This window comes from Cylas formicarius, unplaced genomic scaffold (assembly GCF_029955315.1).
Source record: "Cylas formicarius isolate icCylForm1 unplaced genomic scaffold, icCylForm1.1 PGA_scaffold_3__17_contigs__length_32017465, whole genome shotgun sequence".
Lineage (NCBI taxonomy): Eukaryota > Metazoa > Arthropoda > Insecta > Coleoptera > Brentidae > Cylas > Cylas formicarius.
The window spans coordinates 31,370,526-31,396,804 of record NW_026844326.1 but is presented as its reverse complement, the minus strand read 5'-3'; the positions used below and the strand labels follow the sequence as shown (position 1 = coordinate 31,396,804).

General features: G+C 35.9%; 2 protein-coding genes across 5 annotated transcripts; one reads left to right on the top strand and one right to left on the bottom strand.

Annotated features, from left to right (window-relative positions):
- Window positions 1-506: 506 nt before the first annotated feature.
- Window positions 507-15,968, top strand: LOC132700195 (facilitated trehalose transporter Tret1-like). 2 transcript variants are annotated; one of them, XM_060667381.1, is made up of 3 exons: window positions 507-543; window positions 8,897-8,950; window positions 11,243-15,968. In XM_060667381.1, the coding sequence occupies exons 2-3, from the start codon at window positions 8,905-8,907 to the stop codon at window positions 12,538-12,540; spliced, it is 1,344 nt and encodes a 447-aa protein (XP_060523364.1). In that variant the 5' UTR covers window positions 507-543; window positions 8,897-8,904; the 3' UTR covers window positions 12,541-15,968. The 2 variants fall into 2 exon arrangements, with proteins under 2 accessions (XP_060523364.1, XP_060523363.1); XM_060667380.1 differs by lacking the exon at window positions 507-543 and adding an exon at window positions 8,504-8,648 and having other exon boundaries at window positions 11,243-14,422.
- LOC132700194 (facilitated trehalose transporter Tret1-like) lies at window positions 1,393-26,092 on the bottom strand. Of its 3 annotated transcripts, XM_060667376.1 has the most exons (5): window positions 25,895-26,092; window positions 21,968-22,115; window positions 19,264-19,426; window positions 6,968-7,019; window positions 1,393-3,370 (listed from the first exon to the last, which is right to left on the bottom strand). In XM_060667376.1, the coding sequence occupies exons 1-5, from the start codon at window positions 25,938-25,940 to the stop codon at window positions 2,022-2,024; spliced, it is 1,758 nt and encodes a 585-aa protein (XP_060523359.1). In that variant the 5' UTR covers window positions 25,941-26,092; the 3' UTR covers window positions 1,393-2,021. The 3 variants fall into 3 exon arrangements, with proteins under 3 accessions (XP_060523359.1, XP_060523360.1, XP_060523362.1); XM_060667377.1 differs by lacking the exon at window positions 25,895-26,092 and having other exon boundaries at window positions 19,264-19,421; window positions 21,968-22,093; XM_060667379.1 differs by lacking the exons at window positions 1,393-3,370; window positions 6,968-7,019 and adding an exon at window positions 16,723-19,212.
- Window positions 26,093-26,279: the final 187 nt, after the last annotated feature.

Below are 26,279 nucleotides of genomic sequence, written 5' to 3'. Positions count from 1 at the left end.
TCATGGCTAAGTTAATATGGGTACTCCTTTCCCAAGGTTTTATTTCAGTACACTGGTTAATTGTAATCCCTTCCAATGTATTCCACAAATTTAACTATTTTTTTAGGTGTTCTAAAAAATCAATAGACTTTTTGACCTGGCAAACATTAAATTAAAGCATTATTAACCAATGTAATTGGAAATTAAAAATAATAAAATTAATGAAACTAGAAAATACTTCTGGCGCCTTGTTGTGACGTCAGTGATTCTGTTAACGGAGGTTAACCTTAGTATTCTGTGACCTGTGATGGAGGTTATAATTCAAAGGTTTTGTTTTGTTGATTTATACGTTCATTTTATTCCTAATTTTGTTCAAAAATGAGGTCAAACAAGTGGTGTTTCGTCCCTAGTTGTCGAAACACGTCGAAAAACAGTCCAGAAAAAGTATTTGTTAGTGTTCCGCGTAATTTAGTGCGAAAAAAGCAATGGTTTGCTGCAGCTAATAGAAGTTTAAAGGACGTATCCATAAAGACGATATTCTTTTGCTGTGAAGATCATTTTAGGGTAGGTATATTATACATATTATGTTATCAAACTTTCTAAAGAACCATTTCTTGATCTTGTTCAGCTGGATGAGGATATGGAAAATTACGTCGAATACAAACTAAGTAAAGTTGCAGCTCGCATGAAGCCAGATGTAGTGCCACATATTTTCACATGTGAACCAGAATAAATATGTCTCAGACATAATCACTGAAATTAAAATGTGTGAAACATTGAAGCAAATTCATCCTGCTACAAGAAATTTTTAACTCTGAGATATGAGAGCAAAGTTCTTAGTAATCAGTTATTGCCTGGCAAGTCCATTATCAGAGTAAAGTTCAAGTGAAACTAAAAAGAAGCACGGAAAATGTTCCAATATCCACACTGGTGGAGACTTCTTTAAGTGAAGCAGTGGAAGATATAATAACTAATAACAAATGTAACCTAAAAAAACATTATATATTTTACTTTTTTGCCCTTTTTTTTATTGTACAAGTTTTATATTTTTGTTTATATCAATAATTTCATTTGCTAAGGATCTCTAGATTTTTTGCAAATAGACATTTTATAGAGACAAATTCAATTGTTTCTTGCAAGAAACAATTGAATGCATGCCATTGTGTGAGTCATATTTTTAAAGTATTTTTGATATGCCTACAAATTCAAAATTTTTTTTTTCTACAATAATTTTAAGTCGTTCAACAATCTGCAGGGGCGACTCCAGCGAGGTTAGTTTGGGTTTATTTTTAGAAGTTTCTTACTGTTATTGGTCACTGCTACCAGGATCGTTCGGCCATTTTCTGGTCTAATGAAAATTTTCTTCCAAAAACCTGAGAGGATGCCTTAATTGAAAGGGACTGGAAGAGACTATCACCCTCCGGGGGGATTTTCAAAGGTGGTTGTTTTTAATTACTTCTAATGGTCACTATTTCTAAAGGTCATTCGGCCAGTTTTGAAAAACAGGTCCCTATAGAAAAAAATTCCTTAAGGTTGGTTAATTTAATTTCAGTCACCTGTAATTTACATTATATTTTATTTTTCGATTATTATGGCAAGAAGTACAACACAATCGGAACACAATGGTACTTTGTGATATTTTAAAGTTTCAGATGGTGATTGTGTCCTACGCTTTAGTTCTTTGCAGTATTTATAGGAACTGTAGAAAATATTTCCGTAAATATCAATAAAAAAATTAGAAAACCGCTGTCTCCTGTCGGTATATGGTGTTTACTTGTTGGACGTCAGTTTGTGACGTCGAACTTTAAAATTGAAAAGAAATGAGTTCATTAATAACACCGCCTTTTTACAAATTGCATTTTATTTGTCATGCTTATAAATAATAATTTATCCCACAATCGATACCATACGAATCAATCGGTACAGAAAAAATTATTTTCACCGGGCCTTGTTTTATTTAGGTGCTTAAAAAATATGTTGTCTCGCGGGTTTACGAAAAGTCAATATGTCATTTATGGGCTACACAATCGTGCGCGATGTTATCAGACGCCGATTTGCTTCTGCGTGCCGCTCAACATGTCCTGGATCTCCTTGAAACTCTTGCCTTTCGTTTCGGGCACGACGGTCAGGATGAACGCGTGGCCGATCACCAAAACGCCCCCGAAAATCCAAAAACTGCCGGCCTCCCCGAGACTCGCGCTCAAAAACGGGAAACAAATGGTGATTAGGAAGGACAGACTGAAGCATACGGAAGCCGTCAGCGTGGACGCCGACGACTTCACGTTCGACGGGAACAATTCGCCCAAGAAAATCCACGGGATGTTGGCGAAACCGAGGTTAAAGGCGACCATAAACGCGATAAGGGACATAATGGGCAGCCAGGAGATGTAGGTTGTGTCCCGTCCCGCGGATCTGAGGAAGAAGTACAAGCCTAACGTTAACATGCAGAGGGCGGCTATTAAGGAGGATATAGCCAGCAGTAGTTTCCTGCCCATCCTGTCTATTAGCATGGAGCTGGCGAAGTTGGTAAGCATGGAGATCGTCGAGATGATGATGGTCGCGTCGAAGGGCGATATCGACGCGCCGGACACTTCGAAAATCGATTGCATGTAGGCGAGGACGGCGCAGATCCCGGAACACTGCTGGAAAACCATCAGCCCGCAGCATATTATTATGGCCTTCGACACCGATTTGTTGGTAAACAGGTCCGAGATACTCCCCCGGTTCTCGGAGTCCGTCTCCACGGTTTCCGTAATGTAAATGAGCTCCTTTTGCACCTGAGCGCCCGTCCTCCGTCTCAGTTTCGTGAGGCTTCTTTCCGCCTCCGTCTGGTCATTTCGCCGTACTAAATCGTAGGGACTTCCGGGCACGAAAACCCCGAACAAAACGTAGAAAAGCGCCAAGGGTATTAGGTTGATGAGGCTGAACCATCGCACGGAAACCAAAGGTCCGACCGCATAGCAACATATTTGGCCGAAGGCGGCGATGAGCCCCAGCATGCTCCCGAACACTCCCCTGTTGTTGTCTTCCGATATCTCGCCCACGTAACTCGGTATGACGCTGAATACTCCGCCTACGCCGATACCGATCAGAAACCTGGCGACTAGGAATAGGTTGGGGGTGGTGGCGAAGGCGCAGATCAGGTGGGACGCGGTCATCGGCAACCCGAAGATGAGGAGGGCTTTTTTCTTTCCAAGTTTCTCGGAAAGCATCCCGGCGGCGAAGGGGCCGGTAAACGCACCCATCATCATGATGGAGGCTATCCACGATTCTTCGAAGTTCGTCAAGGGCTCACCGAGTGGGTTTACGGTGCTGTCGTGGTCCCTGAGCTTGGGTAGAACGGGCGATGCCCAGGTGAACGCGGCTCCCGCGGCCATGGTTATTAGGTTGACTGCAAAGAAGAATTGCCGTTTTCTATCCGCACCAATCAACGCGAGAAAAAAACCAAACGCCTTGTTTTGTTTCTTACAAATTTGGTTTGTTTTTTTCTTCTAACCCAGTATTCGTCCCGTTCTTGATTTTCTAAAAGCTGAAGCTGTTTCTAGCTGTGGCGATTTAACCTTCCACCGAGAATCCGTGGAAATTTTCAACTGCCCGTAACTTTTTATGTCATATTTTTGAGTGGCAAGAATCTACGAATGGATAAACCATTTCAGAAATGTCGAAGAAGCTATTGTGCCCAAATAATATCGACACCGATAACTAAAATATATTAGAAGATTTGCGTTCGATTTATCTTGACAACATTTTAATTAGCTATAAGTTTTTTTGTTTTTAGAGATATCAAGGTAAACAAAAAAACAAAATGTAGGGTTAGTAGCCAAGTGACGTATAAAACAAAACACTAAAAATTTTCCTACATCATTTTTTTTAAATGAAACACCCTGTATATTATATGTGTTTCATAGAATATCTTATGAGGTAACACACTTTATATTTTGGTCCACTCGTTTCTGGCAAATCGGCAAAAATAGTAAACTTTTATATATTTCAAAGAGTGGCATGACTGACAAATAAAAATATGTTTATGATTGACACATTGGTAAACAACGTTCATGGAATTTTTTAAATAGACATAATTTATGGACTGATGAAAGTTCGTTCACTACAAGAAAGATATTGGTCTTTAAATAATCCTAGACAATTAAACTAATTGAAAACCCAGGGATGCCAATCGATTAATGTATGGTGCGGTGTCACAGGTGGACATATTTTGGGTGCGATATTTATAAATGAAAAATTAACTGGAGATCATTATTTGCAACTCTTAGAGCACCAAATAGAACAATATATAGAAGATTTACCCCTAAATATATCAGCGTATGGCAGTAAGACTCACTATGGCGTCCAAGTTAAAAATTTGTTTGTTTGTCTGCTTTGTGGATTTCACGAAGGCATTCGATGGAATAAATCTTCAAGACGTGATTGACATTCTAGACTAGCCAGACTCCAAATATATCGGCCAAGGTGACAGTTTAAGCACTACCCTCCTTAACATAGTGTGAAACTAATGAAAGGCAGTTTTCGAATGGGAAATGGTTCTCTGAAGATTGTCTGCTATGCGGACGATGCAGCTCTTATAGCACAGAATGCAGATGACCTCCAACAACTATGCTTTTTCAAAAACATTTTTTTTATTTCCTATGAAACTATGAAAACCACTATTGTAGTCGGGGCTTCTTATAAACCGCTCTTGGGTATTTGATGACGTCAAAAGGAAGGAAGTTTGCATATTGATTCTGGATTCCTTTTGCGTCGAGCCTGCTAACGTTTCGTCAATCGTCCTGTTGGCTTATTCATAGCTTGACTGAAACTGTACTTTGTACTTTGTACCTGCTTATATATAGTTTGAGGGGGGCGGAGCTAAAGAAGGGTCACGAAAGGTCGCGATTAAGATTGTTTGGTCGCTTATAGAGATAGGCTCTCGGACTTTTCGTTGGTAAAAGAATTGATTGTAGGCAAGAATTTTAGATTTGGTTAGTTCCATCACAAAATACACCTCACCACAACCTTCCAATAGCAATGAGCTCGAAGCAATACCACACTTGTCACGGTTGTCCTTCTTTACATTCAAAACATCAATCGTCAAAACCAGATTTTCCACTTGTCCAAAAATCTCTCGACAATTTCGATCCCTCAATCACAAAATTCCATTTGAGATGTCAGCAGTTTACAGCATATGTGGCAAAGAATACATCGAAGAGACCGGACGAAAATATCAACCATGTCCAAGGAACGTGAAATAGACTTAAGACAAATAAACTCATCAGCAGTTGCTGGTCAACGGTCAAATTTTTGAACAAACATTGGGAACAGCTATGAGAAGAAAGCTCTCGACACCTTCCATCTAAAACCAAAGTTATTTGGCCTCATGGACAGGAATCCCTAGTAGTTTTTCTTAGATATTTAAACTCTATACAACAATACAACCTCAACCAACAATCTAATAACAACCTCCCATTCTTAGATGTTCTTATCAATAGAAAATCAGACCTAACATTGGGTCATTGTGTTTACAGAAAGCCTACGCACACAGACCGATACCTTAATGCATTGTCACATCACCATCCGGCCCAAAATTCATCGGTTATAAATATATATAAATTTTTGAAGAGGAGATACGAAAATGGGATGCAGAATTAAAAATTACTTATCTTAGATAACTGCCCTGCACATCCCCCATTTCTTCTAGCCAAAACAACAAGTGTATGTCAGCCGATGGACCAGAAAGTCTTAAGAGTCGATACAGGAATGACATTTTAATGGAAATGATCGAGTCCGAAGACAAATTTTCCATTAATATGCTAGAGGCAGTCAACTTTATTAGTAAAGCTTGGAAAGAGGTGACAGCAGAAACAATTCGACACTCCTATCGTAATGCAGCACTTATTACAGAGACAGAATGCGAACAGGACTTGGAAGATGATGATGATGATGAGTGAGTGGATAAAGCAGTTTCAAACAACAATTACGTTTACAAGTGAGGAGTTGCAACATTTTATGGTGATAGATAAGGATTTGCTTACAACAGTAGACTGGACAGAAGAAGCCATATTATAACAAACAAGAAAGGATGAGGAAGAGCGCCAAGAGGAAGAAGATGATGAAGAAGTTGATCTGGGACCACCGCCCACCATTCAACAAGCTCTATATTCAGTTAAGCTGCTAGAGATCATGGGGAAGATGCTTCTCTCGAAGAAATGGTGAAAATACACGCCAAAGTACGAGAAGTTTGGTAAAAAGTATGTTTGCATCTTCGCGAGATGATACGAAACTTGTTGGGATCTTACCTGCCACCACCACGAAGTAGATGAAGTAGTTGATGTTTTGCTTTTCCATATTATACGACGCAACTTTGCCACGGTACGAAAATGATAACAAACGAGACTTCCTACATAAATACGAAATGAATGAAAAAAGTCTATGCGTGGCAAAATTCTCGACCGAATTGTCCCCTTTGCGTCGAGCGTTCGGCTTTTATATCTGTCTCCCGATTTACTTTTTGCTTTTTCCTGTTTAGACACCGTTCTATCTGTATTATTACAGATTTGCTCGAAGCCATGTCCACAATCCAAAAACAATGAATACCGAACCGGCAAACTTGTTGATTTTGCATTGTCGCGGTTTCAGACGCGGATTAACGGCCGAAATGTGTTAAAGGAGTTCTCGCGTGACGTCCCGTGTTTGAACTTTAAATTTTTATCACGCCGACAGATAATGCGCGACGCAACTCGCGCGTAATGACAAATTTCGAGTAAAATACTGTGTTTGAAAGAATTAAATGTCTCGATTTGTCGGGATCACGCGCCTGTCTGGACCTCGCGGTTTTTTCCTACCAGAGAAATGTTTTAAAGTTGAGTTATCGTCGTTCTGAAATTAAATACATTAAGCCTAGATCGTGATGCGACTCTTCGAGTAGCAAAATTAGCGCCATTTCCTCACTACTACGATAATAATATTAAAAGCTAGAGAACGACGCCGTACTTACCTGTCTTCTTTACATGGATGATCTCAAAGTATACGCTACCTCTGATGAAGACCTGAAAAGAAACATAAAATTAATACGGGAATTTAGTTCAGATATTGGCATAACGTTTGGGAAATAGGGAAATGGAGGAGACACCAAGGAGTGAAACTAGGAGAGCAAGAAGGGCACATACAAGGAACGGAACGGGATGAACTATACAAATACCTAGGATACCAGAAAGCAGGAGGAATCGATCGAAAAGAATCGAAACCAACGATCACCAACAACTTTAAAGAGCGACTAAAGAAGATTATGGAGACTAAGCTAAGTGGTAAGAGCATGGTAAAAGCTGTTGACGCCTATGCAATAAAGCCTGTTCTAATAATTATTTTTTCTATATTATTTGCAATATGGATATACGATTGTTCTGCTTTTTCTATATGTTTAACAGAATTTGCCCAACTTTGTGGAGGGACGTTAAAAACTTCGGTTTCTATAAGTTTGAGGACATTGGAGTTAACACGGGGAAAAACATTGTTACGACGAATGGCAGATTTCGGTTGTGCCAAATTATTAAATATACAGTGGTAAGGTGAAAGCCTTAAAAAAACTGTATGCCCTAGTTTTTTTGCATAAGTATCGCAGAGGTATTCCTTTTGTAGCTTCAAGCTTTGTAGAACACAATTAAATTACATCGATTTTGCAAAAGTTCTATAGTGGTCCGCGCTACAAATTTGCCCCGCCAGCGACGATTTTTCGAAAGCAATCTTGTCAACACATTTTTCATAAACTGATTTGCATTAAGAGACAAATGATTTATATATTTTTTATATTTATATTTAAATTTTATATACTTTATATATTTCATATATCTATATATGGTAAAATAACTTTTTCTGATTTCTTTTGATAACTGCAATATTAAAACTTGTTATTATACATATTCCCCAGAATTCAAAAATACCGTTTTTCTACATATAGCATACCGGAAATAAAGGTAATACGAAAAGCCCAATACATTTTATTACTGAGCATAAAATCTTCAGAATATATTTTTATAAAATAAAGCCAGAACTATTTCTTTATAATTAAATCCGTTCCTCAAAATTCCTATAATTTTTTATCTACACGACAGACCTATTTGAATCGATGAAACAAAAAAAAATCGTAATAAAAGGTTTCTTATAAAATTTTGCAGTGACAAAATATTATTATAAAAAAAATTATAATAGATAATTGCCACTTGTACAACATACAACTCTTTTTTGCAGTCATAAAAACAATTTATAATTTATACAATATTTTTACAATCTACCTCAAAAACTCTAACAGATCCCAAGCGTAAACTGTGATGTTTTTTGATATCGGTTTTGATCGTGTGGTGCTTTGCAAGCTGAGAACAAATGCCGGATAAAGTTTTTCTTACGTGTTGGTCTGTGACCGATGTAAAACTAACCTTAACTTCGGTAATGGGCGAATGGCCATAGTAGAGTTTGAAACGCAGTGAAGAAGAAGAATAAATTGTGGTTGCGAAAAGGAGGCCTCTGTGCAGGATTCTATGCCCAAATGATCGATACCTTAGGCGCATCGCTACGCCCTAACAGGACCACGGAGCCGCAATAACCAAAATAAACAACAATCCATGATGAAATATCCTATTTTGTTTTCTTAAGCTTCCAGGTTAACGTGTTAACCGCTACCGGTAAGCGATTTAATCTAGTTTTTTTAATACTAACTGATATTTACAAATCATTATCTATTTGAATTGTTCGTTAAGTCTGCGTTTACATTTACTTAGAATGTTGAAGTTATCGGCCTGACGTATTTATGCCGGTATTAAAACTTATGAAGTCACTGTGTTAGCACAGCTTGATTATCCTTTTTGGAGAACGCGAAATGATCGATGCGCGACGACAATATTTTGTGTACATTTTTGCGTTTTTCTTGCAGGATCCGCCATGGACCGCGAGACCAATTACTTTCTTCATTTTTCGGTCATATCAGGTAACGCGTTTTTGATATTCAACGCTTATTTAAAAAAACAATAGAACCATACGGGAACTAGATTTGAGCGGGACAACCATCGATCTGGTATAGGGTTTCTCAATCTCCATCATTCATTGTTTTTGTTTATTTAGCTAGAAAAAATACAAAAAGAAAAAATATATATAAAATAAATAAGAGCTAAAAGTTCAGATTTTCACGAAATTATTTTGATGGCAATTTGGAAAATATCATATGGTGGTATAGATACGTGGATGATGTCTTTGCTTGCTTTGTTGGAACGGACAGACAATTGAATTCTTTTTTAAATTACATTAACTCATTACATAATCGTATAAAGAGATTGAACATGATAACTCTATTAATTTTTTAGACTTAACTATTACGAAAGCGCAAAACAAATTAGATTTTTCAATATATCATAAACCTTCACACACGGACACAGTCGTACATAACAGCTCAAATAACCCTTATACACACAAGATGGCTGCATTTCACTCATTTATACGCAGACTTCTTAATACGCCACTCTCAACAGAAAACAAAGAACTTAATATCATTAAACAAATTGCACTGAACATCGGCTACAATCCGTCCATTATCGATAAAATTATAATTAAAAAACAAACCCAGACAACAGTGAACTCTATTTATCCGAAATCTAATACAGAACACGAACAATTTAAAATAATTACATACATAGAAGAACCTAGTGAAAAAGTTTCAAAATATTTGTCAAAATGTGGTTCAAAAATTGCTTTCAGAACTAACAACACAATAGGAAAATTTTGAAAGGACAATAAAACGAAATCTCAAAAATCAGGTGTCTACAGGTTGAAATGCGGATCTTGTCCTAAAATATATATTGGACGAAGAGGTAGATCCTTCAAGAAACGCATTAACGAACATAAAAGAGCGTTTGAAAACAATAGTCTAGATTCTAATTATGCTACACATTTAAACACAGAAAAACATAGTTTTGGCGACAATTTTGACATTTTACATACAGCCATAAACAGTAGAAAATTGAATTTATTGGAAGCCATGGAGATGAACAAAATGAGACATTCAAATGTATTGCTTAACGATCAATTAGATTTAAATACCTCTCCTTTATTGAATTTAAATTTTCACAACATTAATTAAGGTTTTATGGTCATTTTTGAGTATAGATAGTAGCAGGTAGTTTGTAAATAATAGATTTGATAAAGACACGGTGTTGTCGAAACAATTGTCATGTAAAAATATATAATTTCGTGAAAATCTCAACTTTCAGTTCGTATTTATTTTGATAAATGGATTTTCATCAAGTAAAAGCCACCTCAGTTCAGTTTTGCAGCTCTCAATCGGTATGTTATTCATTACATTTTTTATAAAATTTATAACACTGGAACTTAAAGTTGGAGTAACATTTTCTACCCAGACCTTTGATTTAATAATAACAACTTCGCTTTGATAATGACAATATTCGTTCCTTCTTATTAGGTCCTTATCACTAGGGTAGATGGTAGATTGATTTCTTGTTGAAAAATCTTCTACCTGATCCACCCCTGCCTTGTCACTCATGTCAGAATAAATTTGTTGTCGATGGTTAAGTTTAAATGGTCGAAAACCAACACGATGGAGATTGAGACAGACCAAATCTTATTTTCGGGAAACAACTGCTTCTGGTGCGGGTTCAATTTGATTTTGTAATAAGTTTCTGTCGTGAGCTTATAATCCAAACAAATAGCCCAGTAATAGGTTAGGCGTATTTTTTCGTAATCGAGGGTTTTTTTTTAAATGCATAAGAAAATGTTTAGAAATGAACGGTGTATACTTAGTGGGGCGCCGTAAGGTTTATACCTCGGAATCCAGGGCCAGTCAATAAATCTTTTTATAAACTTTGGCAATGTGTTTTTAATAGCATATAGAAAAATGTCAAAAAAAAAATTTTGGCGATCTTAATTTTTTAATAATTATTATAAATAATTATTAATTTTTTGGAGTTTTCCTTAAGTTATATTAGTGTAAAATTAGATTTTAAAAAGAATAACTATTACAAACTTCATCTTGGGTCTCAAGGGACTGCAGGTATAACGATGAAGGGTGGGGGATTCATGGGAAACGAAACTGACGCGGTAAAGTGACGCTTCCCGCAAGCTAGATCCGTGGGTAATTAGGTATTTTACGGACGGGAGTAGAAAAATAGATTTGATAGTACATTTTATTGTAAAAGATGGATATATTTTTAAATATTAAACAATTAAACGTTTCATCGGAGCTCGATGATGTTTCGATGTGTTCTTACAGCCAATCTCGTCTCCTTTTCCATCGGGAGCGCTTATTCCTGGACATCGCCGGTTCTGCCCAAGCTCCACGACAACGTGACGAATCCCCTCGGCAAAGCGACGACGACCCTCGAAGATTCGTGGATAACTTCCATGCTGAGCCTGGGAGCGGTGTTGGGACCTTTCCCGGGAGCTTTGTCGTCGGAGAAAGTGGGACGAAAAACCACCTTGCTCGTGTTCACTTCGCCGATGGCCGCGTCTCATTTGCTCTGCGCCTTCGCTGCAACCGTCGAACTCTATGTACTCGCCAGGTTCCTGCTGGGTCTCGGAATCGGCTGTTGCTTGGCGGTGTTGCCGAATTTCGTCGCGGAAATCGCCGAGGACAGAAACAGGGGTCTATCGGGGTGCGTTATGGGAGTGATGATGGCGTTTGGAAGCTTGTATTCGTACGTTGTGGGACCTTTCGTGTCCATACGTTTGTTCAGTGTGTGCAATTTAATCCCTGTCGCGTTATTTTACCTAACTTTCGGTGTTTTTGTGCCGGAGAGTCCGTATTTTTTCGTCTCCGTTGGCGACGTCGTCAAAGCGCGGCGTTCCTTGAGGAAATACAGAGCTACGATGGTCGAAAAAGAACTCTTCCTAGTAGTGGAAAGCGTGGAATATTGTAAATCCCGCAGGACCGGTGGGTTAAATACGAAGAGGGGGCTTTTTATAGGGTTGGGCCTGATGTTTTTCCAGCAGTTTAGCGGGATCTGCGCCGTTTTAAGCTACATGCAGACCATCTTCCACGCGGCAGGCGACTCTATCCCGTCGCACGTGGCCGTCATCATCATAGCAACCGTCGCCATGGTAACCACAGTTACAACAACTCAATTGGTCGACGCGATTGGCAGGCGTTTGTTGCTGATCGTTTCCACCGCTGGTTGTTTCGCGTCGCTCTCCGTGTTGGGGTTATTCTTCCGTCTTAAATCGACGGGATCCGATGTCGATTCGATGTGGTGGTTGCCCATCGCGTCGGTCGTCGCGTATATTGTCGCGTACAATTTGGCCCTCGGCCCGCTGCCGTGGACGATCACGGGCGAGTTGTTTACGTCCAAAGAGAAATCATCGGGGTCGGCGATGTGCGCCTGCGCGTGTTTGACGTTAGCGTTCGCGATAACCGTGTCGTTTCCGACATTGTCCGAAACGTTGGGGCTGGCGTGGTGCTTCTGGACGTTCGGAGGATGCTGCGCGGCGGCGCTGTTGTTCGTCTTGTTTTTGGTTCCGGAAACCGGGGGCAAAAGCTTGCGAGATGTTCAGGAATTGCTCAACGCTCGGTAGAATTAAAGTTCGCCGAACGATATACCGTTTAATAATAATAATAATCATCATCATTGTCATCATCATCTTCATTTCAAATTGTGTTTGTATACTACACAATAGGAAAACACAACGAAAATAGCATCTAATACCTAACCATAACATTCAAAAATTCTTACATTATTTTCTCAAAATAGTATTTTATTGAGTAAGGTTCTAATTCTAATATTTCTTTTAAATCTTTTCAAATTATTTATTTCTTTTAAACTGTTGGGCAATTTGTTATAAAATCTTCTACACATATAGTATGGAGTCTTCTCAGTTGGAGTTAATCTATGCATTGGGTAATTTACATGTCGCGTTCTAGTGTTGTACGTTTTTTAAAAAAGAAAACGAGTGACTCATAAATATAGACACGTATACTGTCATTAAACCTTCCATCTGAAAAATTATTTTTTTATTCATCTTTTTAATTAGCTTGAAATGAGGTGTGGCTTTTACTTGATGAAAATCCATTTAACAAAATAAATAAGAACTAAAAGTTCAGATTTTCACGAAATATTCACATGACAATGTAATATTTACAAATTACCTGCTACTTACAGGAATTTAAGTTTAATAAAGGAGAGGTATTTAAATCTAATTGACCGTTAAGCAATACATTTTGTTAATCTTCATGGCTTCCATGGCTGTGTTTAATAATTAGAATCTAGACTATGGTTTTTAAACGCTCTTTCATGTTCGTTAATGCGTTTCTGTTTGTCCACTGTAAATTTTAGGACATGATCCGCATTTCAACCTGTACACACCTGCTTTTTAAGATTTTGAACACTTTGTTTTATTGTTTTTTAAAAATTTCTCTATTGTGTTGTTAGTCCTGAAAGCTATTTTTAAACCACATTTTGACAAATGTTTTGAAACTTTTGTAATTGTTTTAAATTGTTCGTCTTTTGTATTAGGTTTCAGATAAATAGAGTTTACTGTTGTCTGGATTTATTTTTTATTTATAATTTTATGGATAATGGACGGATTGTGGCCGTTGTTCAATGCAATTTGTTTAATAATATTCAGTTCTTTGTTGTAATTTTCTGTTGAGAGTGGCGTATTAAGAAGTCTGTGTATAAAAGAGTGAAATGCAGCCATTTTGTGTGTATAAAGGTGATTTGAGCTGTTATGTATGATTGTGTCCGTGTGTGAAGGTTCGTGGTTCATAGAAAACTTTTACTTAAATGATGTTCTTGTATCATATTTTTTATTTAATTAGCCTTATAACTCTCTTCTGAACTACAAGTAATCTTTGTACTGCCCTGCCCTTTAGAGTGTGGGTTCCAACAGATAGATCATTCTCCCTATAGTCCAGATATGACCCCCAGCGACTAAAAAAGGCTTACGTGGACGGCGGTTTAACGACGAAGTTGAGTTAAAAGAGGCTGTTTTAGCTCATTTTGTAGACAAACCAAAAGAATATTTTTTTTAAAGGGATTGAGTTGTTAATAAAGAGATGTAATAAGTGTATTGAAGTTAAGGGGGATTATATTGAAAAATAATAACAAATTGTTACTCTACTTTGTTTCTTTCATATTCAGGCCGGGAAATTTTGGCCCTGCCTTCGCATAAATACTTCAAACTGTTGTTTAATAAATGACTAAGAACATCGTTAATATAGGACACTGATAACTGAACTATGCTTGCAGGTATTTCGTCATAACCACTACTGTGCTTATTATTTATTTTATTAGCAAATTCAGTAACTTCATCTGGTGACGCCGTTCTGAGGAACTTTGTTTGGTTGTTAATTGGTATTTTACAACTGAATTGTTTGAGCTCTGATTGTTTGATTAGATCTGGTATAATCGATAATAAATACTCATTATAACGATCTGGTACTTCCATAGGGTCACCTTACTGTTGTTGTTTTACTGTTTGTTTTATTATCCGAACATTCAATCTTCTGTCTGTATTATTCAGCTCTGGACGTTTTTAGGAGTTTGTCATATTTTTTTGTTTGGTTATGATGCGATTCAATGTAAGCATCATTGCTAGAGAGTACAAGTAAAATGTTTAGTTTATTTTTAACTTGCTAGTTATTCCTATGAGAGTGCTTTTTTCTTTTATTTATCAACGGAAAATAATCATTGAAAGATCCACCAAAAGTATTTAAAAAATTAGACCATTGCCCATTAACCAATTTTCTTCAGATATACACTCTAAAATTTTTTTTTGGATATAATAACACATGCATTAATAAAAATTTTATACCTTAATACAGTATTAATTGAAAATTATACATTTTTTGGATATGGTTATACAAATCAACTTTTATTACAGTCACGAAATAGTGCTCGATGTTTTTTTTTTTCATCAAACACTGATTATATTCAGAGACCAACGCTACTCCAGGCTCTGCTGCATCGTTACAACTTTCATTTGTTTGAAATTCTCTTCATTTTCCTCATGACTCTCATCTAAAGCACACAATGCAATGTCAACGTCAAATTTTGAACAAGAAACTAAGTCACTCAAATTTTATGCCGAATGGCGAGTGAAAAATTATCAATAAAATTGGCTTACTGATCTATTGATGATTATTTATATGAGACCAAATCGAAAATGCAAAACTGTAATGAGGATAATCTTCCCGTTAATATTGAGAGCCCGGTTTGTACTTCCTAGAGGCAACTAGCAACTAGTTTTCGTGTGTCAGATTTGAAAAAAAAAAATCGCGTATAAACAATCGTTCATTTTGCATATTTATGTTTTTTTGAAATCCAGTGGGAAATATCGGAAAATTACTTGCGGTATTTAAACCTGATCTTTATTCCACAGGCACATAAATTTTCGATAAATTACGCAAAATATTACGGAGAAAACCCAGGCGTAGTCACTATTTACGTAAAACCGGGATAAAATAACAACGATTTATATTTAAATTAATAATTCAATTATTCTGTTCGTTGAAAGTGAAAATTACGTTGTTGCTTTGAGACGGGGAAATACAAAAGCCATTTAAGGAAAACTTTATCTGTATCCGGGTTACAGTATGAAAGGTCTTTATATACTTCAAATTTGCTATTGCCAAACAAGCTACCTACCTTCAACCCAACAATGGGAAAGGTAGACTTTCTTTAACCTACTAACGGAGATAAGATTGTTAGTTTTGTGCCTAAGGAAGGAAAAAACTCGTGCATTTTTTTTCATACTTATACACCATAAATCCTATTATAATTAATCCCAATCTCGACTCTGCTAGTGAAACAGAATTATATTTAGACATTTAGAATAAAAATTTAATTATGTATATAATTATATTGTACATATTTAATGTCATTGTTTTTTCTTAATGTAACTTAATTACATTATACATAGCTAAGTAAACAAAAAAAATTATTACCAAAACCTTTGAGGGTCTGTCCCAAATGTTCTGTCCTTTAATACCTACCTAAAAGACGGTACGACGAAGACTGAGACAGACTGACTATCACTTGGTGAGAACTCCAGCTATATCTGACAACAACTGTTTTATCCTGAAACTCTTTAATTATGTTCCATTAAAAATCAGAATATTAAACATCGATAAGGACAAAAATATATCTAATAAAAACACATTGTTTAAAATATTGCTTTTATTCTATTAACGAATATTTGACGACACCGTTTCAAAATATTAATAACAAATAAAACGCACATTATAAAAAGGAATAATATATATATATATATATATATATATATATATATATATATATATATATATATATATATATATATATATATATATATATATATATATATATATATATATATATACACAAAACGGTAGTCGTGACCGGCTAGTTGAACAACAAATTTTAGTTAATTGGGGTATCGGTCCTATCGGACCGATACCCCAATTAACTAAAATTTGTTATATATATATATATATATATATATATATATATATATATATATATATATATATATATATATATATATATATATATATATATATATATATATATATATATATATATATATATATATATATATATATATATATATATATATATATATATATATATATATATATATATATATATATATATATATATATATATATATATATATATATATATATATATATATATATATATATATATATATATATATATATATATATATATATATATATATATATATATATATATATTAACATTTTAAATATCCGCCTGATTAGTAATGAAGTAGTCAATAAATATTATTTTTATTATTATATTTTTTATCAATATTCTCCCAGTTGCTATCGATATGCACGAATCAGACTTCGTTGTTCTTCGCGCTGTGGGTTTTCGCGGTTTTTGTTGTTGAAGCAAGTTTTTCGAAAATAAACCTATTTCGCTTTGAGTTATGGCGGGAAACTTTGATCACTTGATCACTAGGTTCTCTCCCCTATACCGAGCTAGCAGTAACATAAATTTGGTCGACATTTTTAAAAATGTTAAATTTCGGTTTATTATATTCCAAAATGTTTCTACGATTAATGCAGGCAAAGCGTGGTACCTAATTTTGATTCTTGTTACTGCTTTTTAGGTTAAAAAGCATTTTTTTTACTTCTAACTTTAATGAATTCACCACAAACAAAAACAGATGGATAACGTTATGAAAATTTTTAGAAGAGCGTATTTTAAAATTTAATTAAAAGTGATAATTCTGACGTTAATGTCTTTTGGTTCTCTTATATTTTTACTTTTTGGCTGCGTACCTTTTTTTTGCTATCAAATGCAAACATCGCAGAAAAAACTTTTTTTTTTCTGTCGCTACGGGTTCAAGAATCAGGACTCTATAATGTTTGGTGTTTTGAAGAAAAAGCATTTGCAAAGCCATCCACTGTTGGCAAATATTTTGCGTTAATCTGGCCGCCAAGTGGGAGAAAGTGCGACTAGTGGACCGTTGAAACTGGAATAAATCAAAGAATGGGAAAGAATGTCTAGATAAGGAAATTAAAGATCTTCAAGAATACCAAACATTTTGATTTACACTTGGGTTTGAATCATTTTGGTGTATGGTTATGGTGTAAGCCCCTTGCATTGCTGGATAAGATTTTTTGTGCACATTTCTTACAAAATTCAATTAAAAATCTGGCAAGCGAGGGGATCAGCAAATAAGGAATCCAAAATTTATTTTGGTCTCGTTTAAGCTTGTACATCGATAAGCCAAAATCCAATGTATCTCGAACTGTGTTTGCGATAGATCGAAACCGTAAACACAAAAATTGTAGCTCCTGATGCATTGTACAATACCATATAAACTAATTGGCCATATTTTTTAGGAATTTTGATTTACGGCGAATAATTTACTCTGAAAATAAACAATTTTCAGGGCCTTTTAGATTTTTATCTATAATTGGAAAACCCTATACATAAATAACAAAAACAAAATGTTCAAAAATTAAAAAAAAATACCAGGCAAGCCTTGATTGCTCTACGGTTTAGATATAGTTGTGCATTTTCACTTTGCTAACATTTTTGAATATGGTATAGCTGTATGTAGCTGAAACGCAGCCTTCTAGTTATCTTTATAAGGAGCTCAAGCCGTTCGGCCGTTATTCGATTCGATTCACAATCAAAAATGTTAATAAATTATTTTGGCCAAGGTAAGTGTGCTGCGGACCGCCGTGCAATACGTTGTTCGTCATTTTCATTCTTTGTATCTCAGAGACTCGTTGATTTCCAAAAAACTCTTGCCCCCGGTTTCGGGCATCGAAAACCCCACGAACGCGATACCGAAACACGTGGCGCCCGTAAACACCCAAAACGGAACGTCGAAGCCGAACCTATTCGACAACGCTGGCAGAAAACTGGCAACGGCGAACTCCCAGAAGAGCCCGACGCACATCACCAAGTTCACCCCCAGCGATTTGACGTTCGGCTGGAAGATTTCCCCCGGGAAGATGTACGATATGGGACAGATGCCCATGTTGAAGGACAGTATGAACACCATCAGGCATAAGACCGGAAGCCACGTGAAGTGAAGCAGGTTAAAATGATGCTTTTGCATGTAGAAATAAGTTCCCATAGTGGTGGTGATGACGAGGATCGAGGTCAAGGACAAAAGCGCCAGTTTTCTACGCGGAACTCTGTCTAGGATTTGGGTAGACACCAGAATGGACGTGATTTGCACCAGAGTCACCAACATGACAGCGATTTCCTCGCTTATCGGCGTATGCGCCGATTCGAAGATTTTCTGGGTGTAGTTGACGATGTAGATCAGTCCGGTGAGCTGTTGGAAGAATATAAGCGCTACGGACCAAAACAGACACCTCAGGCAATAGCTGGAGGTGAACAGTTCTCGCAGATTGTCCCGCTCGGACGATTTCAATTCCTCCACGCTCTTGACTATCTCGCCGAGTTCTTCACCGACGTTTTCCGTTCCTCTCAGCTTTTCGAGGCTGAGTTTGGCGCCGCGCTTATCGTCCATTAATATATAAAAGTATGGCGACTCCGGCACGAAAATGCCGAAAACGATCAGGAACAAACCGCTAGGGATTAAGGCGAGCGCGCTGAATGTTCGTATAGTGACGTACGGAGCGACCACGCTGGCAGTGAAGTGTCCGGAAGCTAGCATCACTATGACCAAGGCTCCTATCGCTCCCCTATTGTGTTTCTGGGATATTTCCGCTGAGTACAGGGGGACTATAGTGATTGCGCATCCCGTACTAAGCTGAAAGCGTCACTGCACCACATTCTCGCGTATTAAAGGCGTCGGACTTACCCCGATAAGAAATCGAGCCACGTAGAAGTCCACGACCCGCTTGGCGAATATCAAAATCAGGTGGGATATTATCGTCGGTAGCACGAAAACGAGTAGAGTTTTCTTTCGCCCGATTTTCTCGGACAGGAACGCCGTGAGAAACGGGCTGCACATGGCACCTAAGCTACAAATACAGGGTGTTTTTAATATCTGCAATGGCGCTTTACATATTTCAATAAAATAATAATAAAAATAAAAATGGTTGATCATCTTCAAAGTCCTGTTCGCATTCTGCATGACGATAGGAGTGTTGAATTCTTTCTGATGTCTGTATCGACTCTTAAGACTTTTTATTACGCTCTGGTCCATCGGCTGTAATACACTTGTTGTTTTGAATGGAAGAAATGCCAATTCAACATTCCGTAGATTTGGAATATGGGGATGTGCAGGTCAGTTATCTAAGAGAAGTAATATTTTCCTCCCCTTTAATTCTTCATCCCATTTCCGTATCTCCTCTTCAAAAATTTGCGATGTCATCCGTGCAGACTTGTTTGCCAGCAAATGCTTGATGTTCTTAAAACATCGTGGGTTAGTTGATTTTCCATTTATGACTAGCTAGGTCATAATAGAGAACCATAGTTTCATCTCCCATCACAATAGTTTCTATCACAGGCTTCGGTTCCCAACCACACAGTTCGAAGAAAGATCGTGCCCACTCGACACGGCGTTGTTTTTGAATACCCGGAAGGTTTTTAGGAACCCATCTTGCACTATGCATACCTAAATGATCATGCAGGATTCGACGAATACTTGTATCAGAAAGCTTAATAATTTCTGAGATTTCCTTGACCTTTAAACGTCGATCACTCAATACCACCTCTTCCACAATCGCAACAATATCTTCCTTTATGACCTCCACTGGTCGACCAGTTCTTGAATCATCTTCAATTGACTCCTGCCCCATTCGAAAACGTTTTGCCTATTCTTTCACTGCAGAATACGAAGGAGAACTTTGGCGGTACACACCATCTGGCCTTTCTTTAATAATTTTAGGTGCTAACCCTTCTTTTGTCAAAAACTTCATGACTGCTCTATACTCAATACTAACCTGTGTGACGCAATACTTCAATTTTTTTTTCACAGCCTACTAAGATATATATTTAAAAGAAGACAAGGTTTTATCGTGATACTGGAGCTGCATCAACGTCGGGTCGGGAAATTTTGGCGCTAACCTCGTATCTCCTGATACATAGTACATGCGTGCAAAATTTCAATAAAATATCCAAAGTGGTATTACAGATATTAAAAAATATATACCACCCTGGATCTCAAAAGACGAGACGTTTAGGACATATGTCCGAATGGAGTTTTCTTTTTAAAATGGACGCAAAAGTTTATTTTGTTAACTATAGGTCCAAGTTATTACTTACTCACACTAAGATTAAAGTAAATTATTTCCCTCATATTTAAATTTTTTGCCTGGGTACGTTTTAATTATTCCCTGGTAATTATGCCCTATTAAGGTTCTACGCAAAAACATTGGAACCTGGAAATTTCAAATTGTAATTCGGCTATCGCAGGCATTTGTTGGAAAATTTACCATTACTACTATAATACTTGTTTATCAACAACCAGGAATAAAGCTAATGTATAGATAAAAAATATATTTTACCAGCTATGCGAAATGGCGATGTCCAATAGATATTTTGTGTTGTTGGAGTAGAAAAGACGAAAAAGATTTAGAAATCATCTTTTTTTATTGACTCACCTTCGCTAGACGGAAGTTGTAAGTTTTAATGTTAAAAAAGAAGCTTACTTGACGTATTGATTTATAGTTTTTTTTTATATTTATTTCAGAAGACTCAACTGCCAACAATAAAACTGAGCCTGAAGACTTAAAAAAAAGTTCTAGTAAAGTTATTAATAAAAGTTTGTTAATATAAGCTTATATTCTTTTTTTAAGTTTATGACACATTTTCTTGGTAGTGCCCTTTAATGGGTGTGTGGTATTTTGTCTTGTCTTGTTTCTTTTTGGTCCTTGCGTATACATTTCTTATCATTGTTTCTTGTGCTGTAGCTGTAACACTATCCATTTGTTTTATCAGTTTGTTCTGAATTAAGTAAATTAATTTTGTTTGTTCTAGTATCTTAAGTTCATATATTTTTAAATAAAGTAGGTTCTTCACTAGACATATTAAAGTTCATTCCAAATATTACTCCTCTAAATGCTTTATTTTGTAACCTTTGCAATTGATTTGGCTGATGTTTCGCCAGCATTTATTGAACAAACTAAAAATTAAAAATTTCTATCGAAGGTCAAGGATGACTTGTTCGTCACATTTTAAACCTTCAAAAAGGAAAAAGCGTTACAAGCTGAGCAGAAAAACGGCCACGTTTGCAAAAAGAAAATGATCCACGAAAAGGAAAAGAATCCACGAATTACGGTTTGAACTGCTTGACGACTTATTTTTGTTCCCTGATTTGATAACTGCACTCAGAACACAAATATTTTCGTCAATTAACATTGGCGAACAATTATTTTGCGGAGAAAAACGTTGGGATAAGTTTATAGAGGAGACTATGTAGAAAAATAAAAAGAAAAATTTGGGAAGAAATTGTTTCGTCGGAAACTTTTCAGGTGACCCTCGTAAAATAAAACCAAGGACTGATTAAAAAAAAATTGAACAAATTTGAAGCTAACGTAAACAGATTTTTAAAATTATACCTCAATAGGGATGCTATCCAGGATTCTTGTGTCACTGTGGTCGGACTGGATAAAGGGTTATTTTCTGGATCAACATGGCCGCTCAGTTTCGAAAGTGCCGGCGAAGCCCATCCGTAGCCGAGGCCGCTTCCATATGTAAGCAAGTTTGCTAAAAAAAAATGTTCCATAAAAATGGCTTTGAAAATGGAAAATGACATAATAACAACATTTTAAACGACCAAATCTAACCTAGTTATATTATTCACTGGGTGGGTCAGAAATACCTTTTTTTTGGATCTGACACACGAAAACTAGTTGCTAGTTACCTCTAGAAAGTACTCACCACGTATGAGCTCTTAATATTAATGGGAAGATTTAGTCTCATATATAAATAATCATACCTTATCACTAATTGATCGTTAAACCAATTTGATTAACGATTTTTATAGGAAAAATGACCTCTTATAAAAATTGAGCTGAGGTGGCTTTTACTTGCCTGGATTTGTTTTTTATTTATAATTTTATTTATAATGGAAGGATTGTAGCCGTTGTTCAGTGCAATTTGTTTAATGATATGAAGTTCTTTGTTGTAATTTTCCGTTGAGAGTGGCGTATTAAGAAGTCTGTGTATAAAAGAATGAAATGCAGCCATTTTGTGTGTACAAGGGTGATTTAAGCTGTTATGTATGACTGTGTCCGTGTGTGAAGGTTTATGATAAATTTGTTTGTTTTTGTGCCCTACAAAAAAGATCCCTCGTGGTTTCTCAATTACCCGAACCATTTTGAAGATATCTGCATCGGAATCCCATTGGTGACTTATATTCATATTCATTTAATGAATAAATTTTCAGATTATTTATTATATATTTCAGAAAAAAAAGTTGTTTATTCAAGAAATATCAATAAATGCACTAATAGAAAAAGAATTATTTTCCACCGCATGAAATTTGATACCTTGATATAGTATTAATAGCAAAATATACATTTTTGTTACTGTACTCGATGTTCTTTGACAACTTGCAGCAAGTATTGAAACTGTTCTTCGTTTTGCGTCAAATACAGATTATATTAGGACCAATGCGATGTCAACATCAAAGAAATCATATAGTAGGTTGAAGGTTTTGAACAAATTCAATGATTCTTGAGAAACCGAGTCACTCAAGTCCTTTTGAATAATCGAATTGATGTTGTTTTGATCGATCTCAATTTCTTTAACCCTATACCATTTCAAGTTTGTTGTTTTTTGAACTCTTAAAATTTGTAATATAATTTCACGAGGAACTTTATATCACATTTCTTCATTCCGCATAATTATTGTTTTTCTCGAGAACAATTTTTTTTTTCATGATCTTTAAAAAGACTTTTTCTACCGTCGTCAACAAATGACAAGTCTCGCGCCTTGGTAACAGTGATAAATGTCAGGAAAGAAGACAAGCCAATGCTATAATGTCATAATTACCAATTTTCTTGTCTTAAGCAAATAGTATGGCCGATGCATATGTCGCCTCTGCTGTCAGTTTTGCAGATTACATTTCTTGGGTAGTACAAAGTTGCTTCTGTCATATAAATTGTTTCCTATTTATCATTTAAATCCGCTTTTTTCAAAACAAAAATCCACATTTCATGCATATTTTTTCTGTAAATCCTTAATAGAAGTTTAAAATCACAAAAATATAAATATCGTCACAACAACTCCTAAAAATACCCGAGGAAGGTCTTTTATTGTCAAAATATTAAGTTTTAGTCCCCCATACTTTGACGATTGCGCATAAAAAAAAATATATAAAAACCTCGTTTTAAAAAAAGAGAGATAAAACCCCTCATTCTGAATTGCAGGGTCTAGTGGTATGGTCTGTTCATAGATATAAGAACGTGACCAATTGCTTTTGAATGGGATTATTCAAGGGTAGTCAATAACATACAATGCAATAAGATTATTACCTAAAGTTTCGGAATTAAAATTCAGGTAAAATTGTGGTCCGTAATAGAAAATAATTTTATACCTACCTGTGTTTAATATTCTTTAGTTTAAGTTTATTAGTAATCATTCTTATTTCGTGTGTAATACAGCGTGTGCTGAATCGTGTGTGAATTATGCAAAATATGTGCGAGTCTAGTATATCTCAGGAGATGCTCCCGCATCACATTGACGAAAATTCCAACATCAACTGTATGGAAAATTGTGAATAATCCCATTTCAGCGAGGAAAAAAAGAAGCGATGCTGACATTTCCTCGAGTGTAGATGAAAGTGATCACGATATAATACGGCATAAAATTTACCAGTTATACGAGGAACAAAGCGTGCCTACATTAGATATCTTAATTAGGAGGCTTGAAAAAGATGAAACCGATGTTAAATGTGGCAGAACTACCTTATGGAAGTGTACTCAACACATGGGTTTTAGATTAAAAAAAAATGACAATGGAATCTTTTAGAATTCCGAAATGGCGACTGGAATATCTAGAAAAAATTAGGATTTATAGAGAACAACAAAGGCCAATTATTTATTTGGATGAAACCTGATTCGACACTTATAATACCCCGGAAAAGGGTTGGGTTGACTCAACTGATAAGTGTAAAACAAACGCGCCATCAAAAAGAGGTAAAAGAATAACTATTTTGCATGCTGGCTCTAACGATGGTTTGGATACCAATGGATGGATTTTTTCTGTCTGCGAAAAATATTAAAGATTCTTCTCTGAAGACACCACCGCTGATTTATTTGAAAGTTGGTTTAAAAACAAACTAGTTCCAAACATTCCTCCTTATGGCTTAGTTGTAACGGACAAGTTATCACAGTAGACAGAAGCAACAATCCAAAACTACATGTATAATAACGACATTTATTTTCACGAAGATTATACCAAAAAGCAATTAATTGAGGTTCTACAAAGCTTGAACCTGCAAAAGGAATACGTCTGTGATAATTATGCAAAAAATCTAGGGGATACAGTTTTAAGGCTTCCACCTTACCACTGTATATTTAATCCCATTGAACATGTTTGACACCAACTGAAATCTGCCATTCGTCGTAACAATGTTTTTCCCCGTGTTAACTCCAATGTCCTCAAACTTATAGGAACCCAAGTTTTTAACATCCCTCCACAAAGTTCGGCAAATTCTGTTAAACATATAGAAAAAGCAGAACAATCGTATATCCATATTGCAAATAATATAGAACAAATAATAACGAACAGGCGATGATAGCGATAGTGATACTGATATATTATGTGAATAATTTTAATTAATTTAAGTAGGTAATAAAAAGAATTTGTAATTTTAATTTAGATTTAAACATAAATACATACATAAATAAATAAATATTGTTTAGTATCTTTCCTAGCAAAACCCCAAATAATTAAATTCTAAGCAAAGTACGAACCTGTTCGGCCATATTTTATTCTTGCAGCTTGCCCGGGTCTTTCCTTAATTCGTATCAGTTAGTCACTTTCTTATATCTATGAACAGACTTTATCTATTCCATGTCAGTGTGAATTCAATGCTATTGGGCTAATATGGTCGCATGCTAAACATATCGGAAACGACGGTCATAGTGATGAAAATGTTTTTGCTAACATAACTCATCTGACTAGATAAACTTTACCTTTAGGCCACACTTATCCAGCACCGAACGCAATAAAACCAAGAAACATTTACCCTAACCTAACTTTACCTACCAATCCCTGTCTTCATCGGTCATAACATAACCTCATTGTTCACCTTATCACCAAAATACGTCCAATACAATTTATGATATGATTTAATTGTGATATTTTGTGATTTTCACTATTCTAGCAAATTATTATCTGTCATTCTCATAGTCACGTTGATTTTAATCCTGTTCCACACTGTCTTTAACGTCAAAGCGTATTAATAATATAAGGACGTTGATCTCTACTAGCAAATACATAAATAACTATTTTTTACAAATTTATTGCATACCCACCTGAAATGCCGGCGAAATAGGTGAACTTGTTTTTCCGGATATCCATTTCCCGCAATTTTTTTTTTTAATGTTTGTTTAATGCACCCTAAAATGACACTTTGATAACGTTCGGCGAGATCACAGCCAACTGCATTGCAACGTTAACGCGTATAATGCGAGCGGTAAATAAAACATTATCTTAATAGTGTTATTACTTGCGTGGTGTCGTATATGTGCATTAAAAATAACGGGTTTTTCGAAAAGTTCCCACACGGGTTCCCGATTCATGGTAATCGACGCGAAATCGGAAAAATCGCGATCGTAGACGAACACAAATTACTATTTACACCGTCGGTTAGATTCGATTGTTTGTTTCGTCTTGGTTTCGGCATCTTATTCTCAGAAG

Bases quoted from the DNA above. Each gene is read 5' to 3' on its own strand.
- LOC132700194 (XM_060667376.1), bottom strand. From the start codon at position 25,940: ATGGATATCCGGAAAAACAAGTTCACCTATTTCGCCGGCATTTCAG. The intron at 22,116-25,894 runs GTGGGTATGCAA...ATTTTTTTTTAG, and splicing joins CTATTTCGCCGGCATTTCAG to CAAACTTGCTTACATATGGA. The intron at 3,371-6,967 runs GTAAGTACGGCG...TCTTCTTTGCAG, and splicing joins CATCCATGTAAAGAAGACAG to TCAACCTAATAACCATGGCC.
- LOC132700195 (XM_060667381.1), top strand. From the start codon at position 8,905: ATGGACCGCGAGACCAATTACTTTCTTCATTTTTCGGTCATATCAG. The intron at 8,951-11,242 runs GTAACGCGTTTT...GTGTTCTTACAG, and splicing joins TCATTTTTCGGTCATATCAG to CCAATCTCGTCTCCTTTTCC.